We start from the raw sequence: 20,323 nt of genomic DNA, 5'->3' as shown, positions 1-20,323 counted from the left end.
ATCAAATGTTCTTATAAACTCGGTATTATATTCACAATTTTAAACAAAAGAAACAGATAAAGAGACATTTATGAATGAAAGACGCAATTGAGTCAATAAAATCAAAGGCGGAACCCGAATTTAAAGTTAACGGGCTCCTACTACTATATGAAGTTAATATACAATAATTTATGGGTTCACAATATAATATTTATAGATATTTAATAAATTTTTTAGTATAAATATAAAGTATGAACAAAAACTACTGGGTTCCAGTGAACCAGGTCTTCAAGCTCTACATCCGCCCCTGAATAAAATACCTTTTTGCTTGTAAATCGAGTTAGATCAAACAATCAAAGTTTTTCAGATCCCATGCTTTATGATTCTTTTATTTTATTTTCACTAGGTGTCCGATATCTCCGTTGGAGTCCCAACTAATACGAAAACGCTTCCTACTTATTTTTTAGCTAATTTATGAAAGTGTCCCTTTTTAGGCATTTTGTTCATATTCTAATCTGTCATGTATGTACAAACTAACAAAATAGGGCAAATATTTGTAGTAAATTAATTATCATTCGAGGAAAAACTAATCCTTGCAAAATTGTTAAGTAGGTCAGGACGAAGCAAATTTGCATATCTTATATGTCCCTATCTGAGATAAATTTCAATTAACTGGGGAAAATAGAGGGTTCGTTGGACTAACAAAACTAATGCAAAATTAACATTTTTGAATACATCATTAGTCAACTATTCAGACCAATGGAAACTCCGAACTCGTCATGATGGTGATGATGTTAATTTTAAAAAGAAAATCAAGTTAATCAACTATGAAAAAAAATCAACTAATTAAAGGTAAAGTGAGTATTTTGAGAATTTAGGTGGACAGATAAGTGTCGGCTATTATAGAAGAGATTTCCACATAGAAATATAGAACTGGACCACTCTTTAAATTCTATATTCCTCGAATTTAATGTCCATAAATAACTCCGAATAGATAATTTGCCGTTAAATGGGGGGTTTGGTTGATTTTTGGCAGGTCGAAATGGGCTAGTTAATAAATAGGCGGGTCAATGACCCACCCAAACATAACTTGGACTAAAATGATGGGTTAAGGTGTGCTAAAATTTGGGTTATAGCCCAACCCACGCAACTTTTACCAAGTTTTAATTAAGGAAATTTTACCTCCTATACCAAAGGTATACACCCTATTTATTATAAACCAAAATTATTTTAAAATATTATTTTCTATAGCTACTTTTTATATTTTATAGCAAAATAAGTATTTCATACCATTGAGGCATGAAATAAGGCATGAAATAAGCTATTTATGTTTTTCCTCTCTCTTAGACATCTGGACATACATATTTTTAAGAGATTGTCGCTACTATATTCATGAATACATAGCGTGAATACATGTGAATACATGCGCGTACAGCTGGATTGTCCTGATTTTAGGCGCTTTTTGCTGCTGTATTCATGAATACAACAGCGCGAATACATGTGAATACACTATCGTAACAACTAGATAGTAGCTATAGGAAGTAATTATGTATATGGTAGCTATAGGAAGTTAATAGCCGCTAAACAATAGTGGTTTCTGAAAATTCCTCTTTAATTAATGTGTATTGTTTTCTTATAAATTGAATAATTATCAAATAAGATATTTTTTCTTTTGTTATGGTCATATATAATATCAAATAAAAAAATTTATTTTAAAGATATTCTGCAAAGTTACTCTTAGATTAATTTGGGTTAAAAATCAACCCCACTTTAAATAGACTAAAATGGATTGAGTCAAGATGAGTTGAATTTAATAAATAAACGGGTCAATAACCAGTCCAACCTTGGACGGATTGAACGAATCAAATGGGTTTGAGCTCAAATTGACACCCCTATTTGCTGTATATGATTTTTTCTATACCACTCCTTAGATTCTGTATTTAGTTAGTCCAATGAACTAAATGTTGCTTTTAGATGCAGATGCATGGATTTTTCTTTTTTACAATTAAATTTAGCCCCATAGGACTATTTTTTTTTCTTTTCTGTGCCCATTGGACTTATGGAAGATAATTTTAATAGTGGCCTCAGAGAAGGCCATTTGTGCAAATAACCTCTCAAGTTCTCATAGTATAAAACAATTTTCGCTCTAAGGTGGTCAATTGCCCAAAACTCTTTAGACTCTAATAATACCCAATAAATTATAGAAATATGAGACTTTGTGGGATGGTCTTTAACTTTGGGAATCTTACTTAAATGTCCCAAATAAATTTCAACTTACCGACCTCTAACAATTAATCATATATTTATCAAAACTAATCAAGCACATATAAAAATTAAAAACCCAAATAAATAAGGTTCTTTCTCCAAGAATCAGACGCAATAATATCATTCCATATTTTTAAGCATGATTAGCAACATTAGATGCAAGATGGAAAAAAAAATTTATGGATGGGGTAGGAAACAAGGTGATGAAATAAAAAATAAAATATATATATATATATATATATATATATATATATATATATATATATATATATATATATATATATATATAAGATTCTAAATTCTAAGCAAATACAGACATTTTTCAATGGGTATAGTTAAAATTCATTGAAAACATATAGATGAGTCAATATACAAATCTTGAGGAAGAATGGAGGTGATTTGGACTGATTTGGTATCAAAATTCATAGTTAAAATCGAGTTAAAAAAATTATTCTGCGACACATGTATCAAATATATATTACACATGTATCACACACATATGTATACATGGATATACATGTGATATACATTTGATACAAATATGGTACATATGTGATACACAAATGATATACAATGTGATATATATATCATTTTTCTCATGTTCATCTTCTAATTCGAATTTTCAATTCAAATTACCTCAAAACTTCGTCGAATCATCCGAAAACCGAGATTCAAACCCCTTAAGTTGTATCCAATCCATTCTAATAACACTCATTCAAAAGAAAGCAAAAAACTATGATTTTTTTTGCTACAAATAGCTAATTGGCTAATATTAGTAACATTTGGCTAATATTAGTAATATTTAATGAATTTGCCAATTTTTATCATAAGCTAATAAATTGACATAGTTGATAAGTTCTCTTTAACTTTTGACCTCCTTTGATCCACATGTATAACATCAAAGTCAAAAGTTAGAAGTGTTGTCTATGAGGTAAAGGAAGGACAATGCCTATTAAATTTGAAGTTCTTCACTTGGATAAGCAGCGATAAAAATTCAAGACCATCCACTTTGATGGCTCTTCGTGCATTTCATCCAATAATACCGCTCATTCCAGCCAAGTCTAACCCAAATCGGCTTCAATACCTCAAACCCAAAAGCTCAAACTCAAACATGGGATAAAGTAAGAAAAATAGTCATTTTCCGAACTTAGCCATGGATTCAAAAGTCGTCGAAAAGTAGCTAATTTTTTTGGAATTTATAACCGTCTCAACGGTTTCTAACTTAAAAAGATGAAACTCCATGACAATATCGTGGACAAAATCTAGGACACTGTCATGAAATATTACTTTTTTTTTTAGTTTAAAATCCTTGATATCATGGATATAAAAAATAAGGACATTATCTAAAAAAAAATTGTTTAAATTCGAAATCTTTTGACACCAATAGTTTGTTTGGCAAAATTTCTCTAAAATTGAAGTGTTTGGCCAAGCTTTTAGAAGAAAAAAAAGTGTGAATAGAATCAGATATAGTTTTGGAGAAACAGAAAAAAATAGCTTCTTTTCAAAAGCACTTTTGAGAAAAATATATTTAAAAATATTTTTTAAAAGTTTGGCCAAACACTAATTGTTATTCATAAGTACTTTTAAATTAATTAATTAAACATAAATTACTTTTCAGTACTTTTGAATTTAGTGGTTTTGAGAGAAAACACATATCAAAAATGTCTATTTTCCTAGTAACTTTCAAATATGGACTATTTTTCAAAAATTTGTTCGAAAAGGGGCTGGCCCATACAATTTTTACTCAAACTTGCCCACCCCGAACACCTCACCCTACTCCCCCCCCAAGGTCACCCTCGTCGGCATATTTTTGTCGATGTACCGTCGACCCAACCACACTGTATACTTTTCACCCTCCCCCTCTTCTTCTTCATTTGCTAACCCTAATTCCTCCACCACCGTTCACCAAATTCAATTCCGCTGTCGCCGTCTCACCGTCGACTCCGATGTCCGACGACGATCTCGTCGCCAGTCCCTCCTCAAATAACAATTCTTCGTCTCTGCCTCCGTCTCCATCACCTCCACCGCCCTCAACCAACACCGAACTAGCTATTCCTCCGCCACCGCCGACGATCCAGCCGGCGTCAACTCGACCGGCAGCTTTTCCCGCTCGTGAGGACTGCTGGTCGGAGGCGGCGACTCATACTCTGATCGAAGCGTGGGGGTCCCACTACCTGGAGCTAAAACGCGGTAATCTCCGGCAGAAGCACTGGCAGGAGGTGGCTAACGCCGTTAACGCCCTTCACGGCCACACAAAGAAGCAATATCGCACAGATATACAGTGCAAAAATCGCATCGATACATTGAAGAAGAAGTATAAGATCGAAAAAGCTAGGGTTTCTCAATCCCATGGCCGGTACGTCTCCCCGTGGCCGTTTTTCAACGGCCTCGACGATCTAATCGGCGACAATTTCAAATCGTCGCCGGCTCCGGTAACAGTCGCTCCTCGCCGGAAGACACCTCCGATGCTTCTCCCCCTGCCTTCTGCCGTGCCGGTTGGTCCACGGTCAAAGCGGCCGGCGGCATCCATGGAGGACACCGTTTCCCGGAGAAATTTCTCCGCCATGGCGGCAGCCGCTGCAGCTGCTGCCTCTGAGGAATCGGATGAAGAGGAGGAGTCGGAGACTTCAAGTCCGGCGGCCATAACTCTGGCCGGCGCTCGAAAGGAGGAGAGTGGAGCATTGGCAGAGGGTTGTAGTAGGTTAGCTGAGGCAATAGGAAGGTTTGCAGAGATATACGAACGGGTTGAAGATGCTAAGCAGAGGCAAATGGTGGAATTGGAGAAGCAGAGAATGCAATTCGCAAAGGATTTGGAGATTCAAAGAATGAAACTCATTATGGAGTCACAAGTCCAGCTTGAAAAACTTAAACGCGCTAAGAGCAATTCACAAGCTGGTGAGTGACTGTAATGTTCCTTGTAGGAGACTTTGCTGTTTCTTTCATTCTGTTTCATTTTAGATAGCAACCCAATTGATACTAGTGCGTGTATGTACGTATTTATGTATGTATTGTAAAAAGAGGCTTTGAATTTGAATGTTAGTTACCAAGATATATGAAGTTGTTTCTTATGCAAGAAGTTTGTTGACATTTAATGTTTGGGAAATTTCCAATTGATTGATAATCAGAGGCGGATCTACAATTACCTATAGGTTAACGGGAACTCAATAGTGTTTGCCCAGACCCTGTTTATGTATTAAGAAATCCATTAAGCATTTTTAAATATTAACTATGAACCCAATTTTTATTATATATTAGCTTTAGTTCGTTGTAGAAATGCATAAACTTCAAATCTTGAATCCACCTCTATTAATAATGATGGTATGTTACTCTATTAATAATGATGGTATGTTGTCTTAGGAGCAGTTTATTTATCGTATCTGCTTTTGGCTTTGTTTCTTAGTTTCTCTTTTTTCCTTAATTTGGTTCTTCCAGAGGAAAGATAAATTAGGATTTGTGTAAGCCAGTTTGGGTTATCCTGACTTCTCCTTTGTAGTTACCTCTTGTAGCATGCACTAGTATTATTCTTTTGAATATGACTGAGGAAATTAAACCTGAAATAATCTCAAGGTCTTGGGAAATTTAGGAGACCTGATAAGTGAGAATTAGTGGTGTAACAGTCCTTCGGTTCTACCTGTATGTGTGCGAGAAACACCAGAATGAAGTTGACAATTATAGACAACAGATTCAGGGACCATGTCTAGCAAAGGACGGAATTTGGCATTCCTTCAGTCTTTCCTGAGTTATTCATTGAATCTTGTCTCAGTGATAGAACTTATGTAGAACACATCGTAAATGGGTTAGTTGTCAAGAATATTTGACATTGATCTCACATGTCTTGACTATTCCATAGTTTTTGGGAAAAAACAGTATTGCATTATTTGACATGAAAATTAGTAAATGATGTTCTATTTAGAGCAAAATCCATATGGTAGATGCAAGTTCAAGAGCGCTCATTGTATCTCTAAACCAGTTAACCTCTTGATTGTTAGTAACTTTTTCTTTTTTGATAACATGAAATAATTTTATTATGAACGGAAAGTTGGATAGCCTTGCAAAAATATGGTTCCTTACAAAGTACACCCAATGTTTTTAGACTGCCAGACTGGAACCTCATGGGTGAACCAAAAAGTGGCTATTCCTCAAATGCACAAAGTCAGACCTACTACACCAACAAAAACTCTCCTTTTCCTCCCCTTCCTTAGAACCCATATAAGTGCTAGTGGGCGACATCCCATGCTCTACGACTTCGTTTCCTTCTTCCTTAGGCCTCTAGCTGTGCAGTGCCGACTTCAACTTTCCAGCCTCAAAAACTAGTGGAAAAAACTTTCTTGGATAGTTGGTTTCTTTGTGTCAGGACTCTGCTTTTGAGGGCTTATACAAGTTTGCACAGAATGTCATATTCTACATTCATTAGCTTTGTAACTAAACTGCTTAGATAATAACCTCTTCGTTTAAGTATATGTCTCTCTTTTTACCAAAAATAATTACCTTATGTATCTTACTAGATAAATTCTTTTTGATCTTATTGGTCATAAAAGAAATGAAATGATCTTTTACCAACTTTTTATTTTTTATTTTTTTCTTGTTGATTTGGCATAGCGATATGCTTTTTTGTTAAGCTTTTTCTTTCCCATTACCCTCACTAGCCACGCTATGCATCCCCCCAAACAATCTGGTATTGAACTAAATGGTAAATAATGATCAAAACTGTAATTTTCCGTCAAGTACTTCATTGGACCTGTATAGTCTTGTCTTGTTGGGTATAAAGGACACGGGGAGCTGCCTTGGGTATCTCCGAGGACTTGAGCTAAGGGATTGTTTACTGAACGTCCCATACTTTACCTATCATTCGGTGAAGTGCCCCCTTCCATTTCTTAGGGCTCGTGAGCCGCCAAGTACCAGTCTCGCAACAGTATTGGCGCAAAAGGATCGGTCATTCACTTGCAGATCGTTCGCGAGTCGAACTCGCTATCTTGCCACGCCTTCCACTCACTCGCTTGAGTCGGACTCGATCACTCTTTTAGTTTGGAGGGTCATTCGTTCTTCACTCTCTTGCTATTTATTACCCGCATGGAGCGCAGCAATCAAGATGGAGGGTCATTCGTTATTCACTCTCTTGCTATTTATTACCCGCATGGAGCGCAGCAATCAAGATGCATATTATCATATAGAAAAAGGCGAAAGATGGAAGACAAGAAGCTCAGTAGCAAGGCCATCTCATAGTCACCATTTGTCTGTCGTTTCAAGCTTCCAAAACAAGCAGAAAAACACGTTGTCGGTTCAGCAGCTCGAAGTTCATCTGTGATCTTATTCTTCTCCAAGACCCGATGCTTCATCTGCTTGTGCTCTGTCTAACCGCAATGCTTGTCTGGCCTCTCCAGCCAAATTGAGAAATTCTGAGAGAAATTCATCCTTCGTTCTATCTTTTTTTTCTCACTTGTCCGTCCAAATGGTCGACCTTGCCATCAAGTTGGGTCACTCGATCCTTGAGTGTTTCCTTAACAACATTTTCAAGAATGAAGGTCCGCGCGACACTCGGCATTAACACATTCTTCCTTTAGACTAATTTCGATTTGTTCGATTCAATTTCATTTTCAAGAATGCATTTTTACTTACACTTTCTCTTATAACTGCCACATGCAAATATATAAGGCACATTATTATGAAGGCATTTTTTAATCGTATTTGTTAAACAGACTGATTAAAAGAAGCAGATACGCACTTTTCCTTGTGTTCTGGAACATACTGATAAAGTTTGTCATTAGCATTAAATTTCGGTAGTTTCAACACACATTAATAGTTATGGTCTTGAGACTATGTACTTCTTACCTGGGGAATGGTTGATGTAATGGCTGCAAAAATTGTTTACATGAGCCACTAGGGATCTGAGATAACAGTCAGTTTAAGCTTCACAAGACGGCTAATAAGAGCAGTGAAGATCCTATGCATGTGGATATGTGCGAAAAGTTTTACTCATTGAGAAAATATATTTACTTAATAGTTATAAATGTGCATCTGCTTGCATATGTAACTACGACTCATAGATGTTTATTGCTTTTGTAACTACGTTTACTCCATTTCTCTCTTTTATCAGTACTAAGTCAGAGGTTGATGGTTGTAAGCATAAATCATCTTATTTTAACAAGTTAATTTGCTATTTGTCTCATAGTAATCTTAGAATTTCTACTGAACATTCTTGTACTGTGTTGAAGTCCTCAAACTTAAATTCTTTTCTCCCACCCTGACTGGTCTGGCACTGTGATGAATAGCTTCAGTTTATAGTTGATTTTCTCCTTATTCTTATTGTAAATTTACAACAAATATTATTCTATTTAGCTAACATGTCCTGCTATATCAAGATCTTATTTCTCTTAGGGTTGGGTGGCAATGTTTTGAAGGAATAGTATACTATTGTTGAGCTTTATTTGTGAAATTAGCAATTGATAGGTTCAGAAGTTTCAATGGTGCAATCTGGCTCCTAAAATACTAAGAAGTTTAAGAAAAGAAGAGAATCCTTCCCTTTTCGTTGCCTCCCCCCACCCCCACCCCCCTCCCCCCAAAAAAAAGAAAAACAACGTTTTGTTCCTATTCTTACGAGGTTAGCTTGAAATTGCTCTTAAATATTGAGAAGTTCACAAATTTCTATTTTTATGAGCAGATGGTTACTTGTAGAAGGAATGTTGACTAGAAGAGTGCATTTTTCAACGAATCTTTTGGAGGTGATACATATATTTTGGTTAACCTCGCCAGGAGTATACAAGTAATGCTATAGTGAAGACAAGCGGTAGATGTAGTTGAAGGCTTTATTTGGTCTACTTTTGTTTTGAAGCTCCTTCAGAATCTTGATAAAGAGCTTGTAATTTATTTCTCTGTAAATAAACCATTTTATTCTTGTGCTTGGCGAAATTATTGGCCTGAACCAGACCACGTCGAGGATATCTTTCGACTTTAAAGGTGTTCTTTTTTTTTTTTTTTTTCTTTCTTCCGATGAGTAAAGAAAAATGTGTTTTGAGCTTTGGGCATATGACGGTGACTCTCTATGCACGTGTGAATGGAATCATTACTTTGAGCTTTGGGCATAAAATGATAAAATAAATGCATATGTGATGGAGAAATTTACTGATGAAAGCCAAAACCATTGGCATCTTTATGAAACTTGTGAAACGAATACCCACGCAAGGAAAAAAGCCTTGTAGTTTTCAATGTCCTGGCGATCTCATTGGGGAACGTGAGCAAAGATCAAAAGCAAAAAAGAAAGACGCATAATTTCTACTTCTGCTCTCGTTGAGAGTCGAACTCAAGACCTCCCGCTTACTAAACGGGTGCTCTAACCAACTGAGCTACGAGAGCTGTTAGTTAGAAGGAACATCAAAATTATATTTGACCTCATTTTCTTAGGATGCAATATTGCTTTGGGTGAAAGGACATACCATTTCTAAAATTTTTATAACATAAAAATACTTTCAAACTAATCACAAGATTCATTAACCTAAAAAAAAAAAGATTGAGTAACTTTGATTTTCTTAAATTTTGTATACGTTTTTGTAAACTCATTCGTGTAGCAATAATATCACTTCATCTTACCCTGAGATTTCTTGTACACACATTTGCCTATTGACCTCTTATTCAACATAGAGAGAATTGAAGTGAATAATTAGAGTGCAAAATCAACTATTCTTTACCAGAGAAAAATTACGAACATCATTTTCTCGCACTTTTTTGGACTTTCCAACTATCAAAGGCCTCTAGAATTGCCCCTTTTCGGCTTCTCATAGCTGTTTCCAACGAAGAAGAGATGAGGAACGTGAATACATTATGCAAGTCCTATAGAGAAATGTATTTTTTTAGCCGTTCTCAAAATTTTTATATATATATATATATATATAAAATATACATATTTTATACTCTTTTTGGCCAGAGAATGCAATTAGTTTCGGCTGACCTTTATATTTTGCCCAATTGTAGTGATACTCTGAGCACAAGCTCAGACTTCTAAGAAGATGAAATCATCAATTTGTTTCGGCTGATTGGTCAATTTTGTATTTTGCCCGATTGTTGTTGATGTTACCCCTCCCAATTTGTTTTCCCAATAATTTGGAAGCATTTTTTGTTTGTCCATGGCCATTTATAGAGTCCGTTTGGCTTAGCTAATTTAAAGTAGCCGATAAACATTAAGTGTTGAAAAGAACTTTTAAGCGTTGAAACTTATTTAATAAATAAGAGTTACGTGTTTAAACAAAAGTGCTGAAATTTATAGTAAGCAGTTTAAATATTTGATGAAGAAATGCCGATAAGCAATTTTTTTGTTAGAATGACTTAAACATCCTTAATATTACTCATACTAATCTCTATTTTAAAAAGCGTTTCTGGGGCGAGCCCCGGGGTGAGGCGTACCAAAAACGCCCCGGGGCGATGGTGTGGGGCGAAAGTCTCAAGAGGCGTATGCCCCGCAATTTGGGGCGTATGCCCGGGCGTTCGGGGGCGCGTTTTTTTAGTAAGGAGTAAGTCCTAGAGACTTTTTCAAATTAAAACAAAATTTGTTGAATTAGTCTTTCATATAATACCCAAATTTTCAAAAGTCAGTTTGGTAATTACTCAAAAGGTTTAAAAAGGAACTCAAAAGTATTAAATTTAAAAGTAAAGACCTTTTTATTGATTTAAGCTCTAATTCATGGTTTTCCCAATTTTTTATCTTGTCCGCTAGTCTGCTAATATCTCCCAAAAGCAACGATTTTTTTTTTTTTTTTTTTACAAATACAAAGAGAACTACATTTTTCTTCATAGCAGCAAATCCAAAGTTTAAATTGCAGGTTAATCATCCTTTTTGTTCCTGCATATAGAAAATTTTATTCTTTTAGATTCAAATTACGTGTGCTTGTAAGTAACGTATAATAGATTGTTTGATTAGGTTTTTGTGGGGATGGAGCACACGTATATATAATTTTCTTCAATTTTTATACAATTTTACCTGTTTATAAATATTAACTGTCATTATATTATTTTATAAAATATTAAAAATTAAATACCTATGGGGCTTACACCCCGCTGAGGCATATATAAAACATCCCGCCTTACGCCCACGCCTTTTAAAACACTGATACTAATAAGGCCAATTTTTTACAAGATTCTAAATTCGAAATTGATTCAAATACAAAAAAGTGTCTCATTTTATTTTTAATACAAAATAATTAGATAAGATCATCTTTTATAAATATAATTTATTATATGATAAGCTTTATGGTAATAATAAACTAAAATTTTGATTATAAGCTTAGATAAATATTAACAATTTGACCAAAGTTTATTAGTGAAAAAACATATTGTACTTAGTAGTACACAACCCCAACCTGCCAGTAACATATCGAAGATAAAGGCAAAAAGTCTCTTTGAAGGATTCCAATTAGTGATTATAATACCCAGACAAACATTTCTTTTTAAACCATTCCAGTAGTATTTCTTTAGTGATTAATGAATTTAAATGATCACGGTATTATACCCCAGAGGGAGAGACCACAATCGATCAGTATATACAAAACTCACGTTCTTTCTTACATAAACGAATTTTGGCAACTAAAGGAAATGAAGAGTGATTTACAACAGAGATACTTTTTATTGTAAAAGAGATTCTTGATAGTAAGGGTATTTAGGGATAGAGAAGTAAAAATTTGGTCAATTTAAAAGTGCTTATAAGCTGAAAAATCATAAGTTACTTTTGACTTATTTTAGCTTATAAGCACATTTAATTTTACCAAACGCGTAGATAAGCCGAAAAGTGCTTATAAGCTTAATCAAACACCCTCAATATGATTTAGTGCATGACCGCATCCATAAATTAATAAATTTATCATGACAATGGTGTCCGGGACAGCTATAACAATAGATACATTTGCCCTAACCTTATCCATTCTAAGAATTCAGAACCTAAAATTACCAACACTCATACACTTATCCGCAACCACTTGAATTCTTTGATATTTCCCAAGACAGCACAGACGTGAGAGCAAAAAGATGTTCTTGAATGCTAGTAGTCACTACGTTCTTGAATCCCATTTTGCAGAACCTGAAATTCTGTCTCTGCAATAAGTATTGGAGAGGCAAAAGATAAGAAAACGAAAGCAAACTCAAAATAGAGGGACAAAACAATATTTATTGCTCCTTTTAGTTAAAACTGGATAAAAAGGGCAGCGCGGTGTACAAAGCTCCCGCTATGCGCGGGGTCCGGGGAAGGGCCGGACCACAAGAGTCTATTATATGCAGCCTTACCCTGCAAAAGGTTGTTTCCACGGCTTGAACCCGTGACCTCCTGGTCACATGACAACAAGTTTATCGGTTACACCAAGGCTCAACTATATCTCCCCGATGCTACAAGAAAATTCATCATTTGCTTGAACTACACACCTAAGGTTAAAACGAGAAGATTGTTGGGAAGATATATACCTTAGTAAATTAACATTGAGGTAAAAATTATCATTTGCTAAGCTGGAGTTTGGAGCCATACCTATTAAAATTATGTTTCTGTCTTCTTTTCTACAACTGTCGTCAATGCATCTTCGATAGCTTGGGCAAAAGTTGCAATCTTGTAAGTGAAGAATCCAACTAGCATGGGTATCAAGTCAAGGTGCATGAACCCATACTCCGCCTCAAGAATCCTGAAAAGAAACCAAAAAATTAAGTAAGCAAAGGACACTACACTTAATGCAATGTAAAAGCATCAGAGCTTGCTACAGAAAAAAATTCAAGGAATTAGTCTGTAAATGATTCTTAGGTCCATTGAAGCACTAACAAGTTCAAGCTACTTCAGAATGGTTGATAATACCCTTTCTAGTGGTGTTTCAACTTATTACTGGACAAGTCTCAAGTAACTTAGGGGCGGATGTACAATTGTAGGTACGGGTTCAACTGAAACCATAACTTTTGGCGCGGTCATAAATTTATGTGTAAAACTTCACTGAAATTGTAATAAATAGTAGACATGAACCCACAACTTAAAAAATATAACGGGTTCAATGCTAAAAATCTTAAAAGTTGAACCCATAAAGTTTAAATCTTGGATCCGCCTCTGCTCAAGTTGAATGAAGGTGATTATTCGGAACTGAATGAAAACTTCATTTTTGACTTTTGGTCATGGAAAATATCCTTGGGACATCTCAAACTAGAAAAAAACAGAATAATAATTTTAATGCCATTACATTAGATTAAAATTCAAGAGTCAATAACTTGCCTCAGCCTATGTCCAAATCTGTTGGCTGGATTAACACTGCTCTGTAAATATTATACTTTGGCAAATAAAAATTTCTTTAATTACCAAAAAAAAAAAAATTGCCTCAGCGTACTATATTCCATTTTTGTTCTCCGATTCATTAAGTGATTAACTTCTATACTTGGTAAACCAAAAAGTATTAACCAAATCTTGAAAGTAAAAGATAGAATAGAAGTAACTGAAGTCTTTATCCATGCAGAAAAGTAATAAGAGAAGTTTTCCTTGAAACAATTATTCTATCCACATGTGCTTTGATGCAATATGGTGACAGTGGAAGATCCGTACCCATTCCACCGGTTATATATCATAACCAAAACAACAGGAACCAATAGCCTCGGCTGCCCAGCTGCTCCCCTGCAAGTAAAGCTTTCTCGTCAGTTAATTCATCATAGCTCAAGCTACTCCGTTATGGCATATGACTACTATTCACATGTCAGTTGGGGATAAGTAATGATGCATTTCTTGGATTTCTAATTACCACCCGGTTTGTTACTAACTTAAGACCCTGGAATTAAGAAATTGTACACAAAGTACAACTCCAATGTGAAAATGTAATTGCAAGTCTGCCAAAGTATGAAGAGTAGGAAGATGTCAAAGTCTCACAGAAGTAAACCTAAAAACATCTTTTTACCTATTCTTAAGCAAGGTTTAAGGTACAAAGAGGGGGAGAACATGACAGTTTACTCATTAACAAACTGAGAGTACCCATCATACATATATAAGCCTATTAACTAATAATGTTTACCCAAACATTTTTCTTTTCAAATTTTCATTTGAGCAAATAAAATATCTTTATTTTATTTGTGGAACATTATAAAATTCTGGTTATAACATTATGGCATATGACTACTATTCCCATGTCCACTACCAGACATTTTTAATTGTGTTATATTTCATTTATTATGTTATTCCCTTGAATAGCAGAGCATAGATATCTTAATTGTCTCAACTTCGCACGACAATTTTGTCTAATCAAACTTCAACTTCATTCTTATATGAGGGTCAAAGTTCCGGTGCATATATTCCATCTTACTACTTAAAACCCTTATCTCTAGAGTACTTCTCCATAGTTCAAAATTTTGGTAGACTCCTTAGCTAGTTTCGTCAATTAATACAAATGTCATCTGAACTAGCATATATCATGAAACCTTATCTTGTATACTATGGTTATCTCATTCATAACTAGGATAAATAAGAAAGGGATCAAGGCAAATCCTTGGTGTAAACTCATGGTTATAGGAAACTCCATTAGTTTACACCAAGAATCTTTTTTAGCTTGTATGTGTTGTTAACAACTTGGAAAAACTCATACTAACCCATGTACCTTAAATTATTGGAGCCCAAATGGTCAAATAGCTTCATAAATGATATGATAATTATAGCACATCCATGACGTAGCGCACATATACCATGCAGAACATACAAGAATGACACAAAGCTAGCCTGAATTAACTTTCGCTCGTAGTACCCTAACTTACTAGTGGATGCAACACTTTTGGTGTGAAAAGTTTGAACCCAGTCTCTTCCCCCAACCGCCCCTTGTTTCCCTGGGGTGTCAGAGAAGGAGACAAAGCAGAAAGAGAAACATAGGACCGAGAAGCTTAACGAACAGATGTGTTGATACTTCATCCTAAAGGTATCTACTCATTAAGCAGAACATTTTTTTTCCTGCTTAAGACAATAAAATTGCAATATGGAAATCAGATTCAGTTTCTTAAGCAAAAGCAAATTAATATGGAACCACATTTCGGCTATGATTAAGAAGGAAGATAAAAGAAAACACTAATATATTCGACATAAACATGTAGAGAAGGAGCCATCAGCTAAAGATTGAATCATGAAAAGCATACTTGATAAGCGCTTTGGGTCCATCAGTCCTTATAGAATCAACGCTGTTCCCCAACATATGTATGTACATCAATGAACCAAGTAGCCCAGCTCCATAACTGGACAGACGAAACACATAACATTTTATCAACACCAAACATATGCATGTACTTGAAAGAACCAAGTAACCAAGCACCGTAACTGGTCAGATTAAAAACATAATATTTTACTAACATCAATTTTCAAAGCTTCATCGCATATGTGCAGATACACCAGCTTAATTCAAAAGACTATTTATTCCTCAGAACTATCTGGAAAACGTAAATTTATATAAGTAAAACAGAAATAAAACAGTCCTGGCTTGACAAAGGATATGCAAAGAATACTAGAAGATTTGGTCATTTCATTATATTGTATGAAGTTGCTATTTGATCGATAACAACATCAAGATTTCCTTCGTTCGCAAATACTACCAAAGTTAGAAACCTCAAGGGACCAAAATTTCCCAACTTAAGGAAAGCTAGCTTAATGGATAAGGGGTTGGGTTAAACTACAACATCGTCGGAGTCAGACCATACATTAATTCAGAAGAGCTGAAAAGAACCAGAATCTGTAGAAAGTCAACTAGTTTACCTAGCTGCAATTTCAGGAGAATAAGAGACATATGCTGAAAGTATGCCAACACCACCAATCCCAAGGGTGAGGAACTGCATTTTGTCCTTCAACTGCAGAGACAAGAAAACAAATAATTCAAAAGTGTGAACTTGTACAATGTCAACAGATTTCAATCAAGAGCATGATTCATGTGGAGTAAACACTAAACAAGTACCTTAATATACTGCTCCACTGACTGAGCAGCTAAAACCTTTGGATCCCCTTTTATACGTCTTGTTTCCCGGAGTAACACTTCCTGAGGGATGAAAAACTCAGAATTACAAGGTTGAGTACAATATTTCTATATCTCAGAAGGGAAGACGTGTTGAACAAAAACTATCAAAAAATTAGCTCCTTAAGCAGTTCTGGTAACATACACTACCCCCAGTTGCAGCCTTTGCAGCCCTATCCCACTTCTCCTGCTCACGTCGTGTTGGTGCTGGTCTCCATCTTTGAGATGCACTTACACTAGCCTGAAATCACGATGAACATAAGAAGCCAAATGCCCAAATAGCTAAAGCCAAGTGACTTATAATAGACATACCTGAGTTTCCTCGACTGTGGGGTCTAGAATAGGTTTCGAACGGGCTATTAGCTTCTCAGTCAAGTCAACATCCAAACTACACTATCAAAAAGCAATTACTTTAGAGGATGAAGGAACTCATATATCTCAATTCAAAAGAAAGGAGGAACAGGAGTCTCACCTGTCAAGACTCATGACTCTGTTTAAACTTAGAAATCCAGATGACTCTTCCTGTTAAGAGATCAAGCTGATATTAAGTCACAAAGTAAATAAAGCAACCATTTGAACAGAAATGGTAATAAACCAAATGCTCATAATTCTACCCTCTAAGTAAAACAACATTTTCAGACTACACAGAACTAAAGAGACAAACCGGAGTTTCGTATAATTCACTTAAAAATGGAAATGTAAACCATTCAATAACTAACACTGCTTTATTCCTGACATGCAGAAAGACAGGAAATATACCAATAATTTGAGCCCTGCCGACTAAGAAAGATTCCTCAGAAAATATTAAAATTAAACACAGAACAACACAACAGTGAATCCGTAAAGCAGTTCAATCAATCAATCAATTAACTATGCCTCAATCGTTGGAGTCAGCTACTTGAATCCTACCATTCTACTCTATTCGGGCACATCTGATTCCAATACTAAATAATTGATCTTATATGACAAATCAATGGTCCTCTATGTAAATGATATTTTAAGAACAGCTTGTAGTGATATCAATGAAATGATAGTTGCTTTATCATTTTAAAAAAGGACAAATTACTTATCCCTACAAATGCAAGTGTAGCAAAAATATCTAAGTTGCAAGGCAGTTCAAATTCAATTACCAAAAGAAAAAAAACTAAAAGCTCGACAAGCAAAAAGGGAAGTTGTTTCAAGAGCAAAGGGCTTTCACCTTTTGTAATAACATTTTAAAACCAAACAAAGATAATAGAATTAAGAAAGTACTCCCTCTGTTCCAATTTATGCAATGCACTTCCTTTTTAGTCTGTCTCAAAAAAATATACCTTTCTAAACTAGAAACATCTCACTTTAAACCTATCCATTTTACCATTAACAAATAATTTATAACGACATAATCATTTATGTCTTGTTATAAACCACAATTTTTTCTTTCTTTCTTAAATTTGTGCCGAGACAAACTGCATCACATAAAAATGGGAAGGAGGGAGTAACTAATATTGACAATTTCAAACTTAGAATAGCTAATATATAAAGATTGAACCTTTTTAGGAGCAGAGCGAGAAGCAGTATCATTTTCTTGAGGATCCTGAACATACTTTTTCATACGACCCATGAATTCTTTATTCCAAATAAAATCATCAGAAGTAAGAGGGTCTACATCCTGACCCCAGTATTTTCTAAGCTTAGTTGTAGTAGGTGGGCCCCCATAATCACCTGGAGCATCCCCAGTGGACCATTTCATAGGCTTCTTTTTAGGAAGAATCACTTTTGTTTGCCTTGGATGTGGTTGTGGGGATTGTGTTGGGGATAAATTGTGTGCAGATTCTTGAGATTTTGGTGTGGCTGTTGAGGTTACTGAGAGATAGTAGCAATTTAGAACTGCCATTTCTTTGGTTCAATGTGTGTGTGTGTGTGTGTGTTTCTTTGGATTTCTGGGAATGGAAGAATCTGTGTTGAATGATTGTAGTGTGTAACTGGTGCTGATGACTATTGTGTTTTTGGTTCCTCTTTTCCTTTCTTTTCTTTTCTTTTTTCTGTGTGTTTTTGGTTGTGAAAATAAGTGGTAGGGAAAGTTTGCTTACTTGGACCGTTTAGGTGGATGAATAAATTTTGTGGTCCATAATATATATGATCTTTTTCGGAAGATATAAGGAAGTAATTAATTTTTATTTTTCAAAGTTATTTTTGGAGTAAAAATTCTCAGAATATCCGTTATATTTATAATAAATAAATTTAAAAAATAATAAAGGTTAATATGGTCAATTGTTAATTAATGTTAAAAGTTAACTTAATTAATATGCGTAAAAACTGTCAAAAAAAATCAATTAAAGTTGTAAAAGGGTACTGCATTGCCTATTCGCACAAAATCTAGTAGTAATTCAATTAGAAGAGGCGCCAATTAAAGTGAATAATACATATAGCTAAGTGCAAAAGTTTATGTGCAAGATATATGTCTCGACCTATTTATTTGGTGCAAACATTAAGTGCCAATAAATTTAATAATTTTTTCATAAATTATTAATCTATTATTAAAAAATTATGCTTTTATTTAAAGTTCATCCTTACACTTTTTAATTACGATTTTTTTCTTGAGAACACTCGCCTCGTCGATTCTTTTCCTAACAACAATATGCTTTTCAAAGTAATTAGCAGCACTAACTTTGAAAAAACGAGAGAAAGCTTTTCTAGACTCTGGAGCATACATTTACAGGTTTATATCTCGCTAATAGAGAATGCAGGGTAAATTTAACAAATGAACATATAATTTGATTTACCAAAGATATAATTTTATTTTCTCACATAAAAATCATAAAACTTTTACTAATTCGCACAAAAATCATAATAATCGAAAAACATAACTTTCCGGTAGTATGTTCTTGGAGTACAGTAGGTTCTTTTGGTTTTTATTTTCAGTCTAATAAATAATAAGCCAACTAAAATAGGAATGACCCACCCCCACCCAATAGCCATATATATAAACTAAAATAATACTAAAGTGAATCCTTCAAAATACAATACTTTCATATTTTATTTTTCTTTTCAACAATTTCATCCAAATTGGTAGCATTTATATTTCAAGTGCTCTCTAATTATAACTTTTATTTATTTATTTATTATTGTCAGAATCTCATACATTCCAAAGTAAGTTTTTTGTGTTAAAATGAATTACTTGTAGTATTATTTAATCTATGTATATGAGTATTGGGTCAGGTTGGGTTAGATCATTCCTATTTTAAGGGGAAAAAATATAAAATTGATCGATCGGCCTAAACTATCTGCATTCCCCAGCCATAAAATATTTAGAATAGGTATATTATATGTATATAATACACACATATATAAAAATATGATATTTTATCAGCTATTATTTTTTAGAACTGCTAATATATATATATATATATATATCCTATTTTAATTAGCTTATTATTTATTAGACTGAAAATAAAAATTAAAAAATCCTGGAATAAGAAAATACTACCAGAAATTTGTGTTTTCCGATTATTATGATTTTTGTGTGAGTTAGTGAAAGTTTTATGATTTTTTGTGTGAAAAACAAAGTTATATGACTTTAGTGGAAAAAATATAATTATATGATAATTTGTGAAATTTATTCAGAAAATGCAAGGGGCATGATGTAATATTCTAGCACTGAATTTATCATTATGAGCATCTTAGCTAAAAATATTGGGAAAATAACATTATATAACTGCTATTAAAATAATAGTTGAAACCATTCGAATAAATAAGACATTATAAAGAGCATGCATACAAAAAAGTGTAATAGTGTGGATTTTCTATTAATATAAAAAAGAAACCTGAGTAGTCTTCTTACTCTTTTCTCTGAGTTTTCCTAAATTTATCACCAATAACTTTATATATGAATCGGTATTCTTAAATATAAAATTAACGTCTCTTACCGTGTTATGTGAAGTAGTAGATAGTTATTAGTTTGGCGTTGAAAATTTTAGAACTTTTTTCTAGTACAACAGCAAAACAGAAGCGTCGAAACTAACTAGTTTGACAACACAAATAATATAAAACCAGCTTAAAAACTAAATTTGAGTAAAAAATACAGTACTATTACATTACATAAAGATAAAACCCTTTTACGCAAACAC

The 20,323-nt window shown here is 34.2% G+C and overlaps 2 protein-coding genes and 1 non-coding gene across 4 annotated transcripts; 1 reads left to right on the top strand and 2 right to left on the bottom strand.

Annotated features, from left to right (window-relative positions):
* Positions 1-3,955: 3,955 nt before the first annotated feature.
* LOC104107091 (trihelix transcription factor ENAP2-like) lies at positions 3,956-9,197 on the top strand. The gene is made up of 2 exons (XM_009615801.4): positions 3,956-5,139; positions 8,903-9,197. Exons 1-2 carry the CDS (start codon positions 4,191-4,193, stop codon positions 8,914-8,916), a joined length of 963 nt encoding a protein of 320 aa, XP_009614096.1. The 5' UTR covers positions 3,956-4,190; the 3' UTR covers positions 8,917-9,197.
* Positions 9,198-9,520: 323 nt separating this feature from the next.
* On the bottom strand, positions 9,521-9,594 carry TRNAT-AGU (transfer RNA threonine (anticodon AGU)). The gene has a single exon. It is a non-coding gene; the product is annotated as a tRNA-Thr (tRNA).
* A 2,413-nt stretch (positions 9,595-12,007) lies between these two features.
* LOC104107092 (protein CONSERVED ONLY IN THE GREEN LINEAGE 160, chloroplastic-like) lies at positions 12,008-18,234 on the bottom strand. 2 transcript variants are annotated; one of them, XR_688700.4, is made up of 11 exons: positions 17,746-18,234; positions 16,690-16,739; positions 16,530-16,605; positions 16,363-16,458; positions 16,161-16,241; positions 15,965-16,056; positions 15,355-15,450; positions 13,790-13,858; positions 12,743-12,893; positions 12,508-12,642; positions 12,008-12,318 (listed from the first exon to the last, which is right to left on the bottom strand). XR_688700.4 is itself a non-coding variant. In XM_009615803.4 (10 exons), the coding sequence occupies exons 1-9, from the start codon at positions 18,088-18,090 to the stop codon at positions 12,752-12,754; spliced, it is 1,047 nt and encodes a 348-aa protein (XP_009614098.1). In that variant the 5' UTR covers positions 18,091-18,234; the 3' UTR covers positions 12,008-12,318; positions 12,743-12,751. The 2 variants fall into 2 exon arrangements, 1 of the variants encoding a protein (XP_009614098.1); XM_009615803.4 differs by lacking the exon at positions 12,508-12,642.
* Positions 18,235-20,323: the final 2,089 nt, after the last annotated feature.

The sequence above is a fragment of the Nicotiana tomentosiformis genome, chromosome 6, assembly GCF_000390325.3.
Source record: "Nicotiana tomentosiformis chromosome 6, ASM39032v3, whole genome shotgun sequence".
Classification (NCBI taxonomy): domain Eukaryota; kingdom Viridiplantae; phylum Streptophyta; class Magnoliopsida; order Solanales; family Solanaceae; genus Nicotiana; species Nicotiana tomentosiformis.
This window is presented reverse-complemented; position numbering and strand designations above follow the sequence as displayed.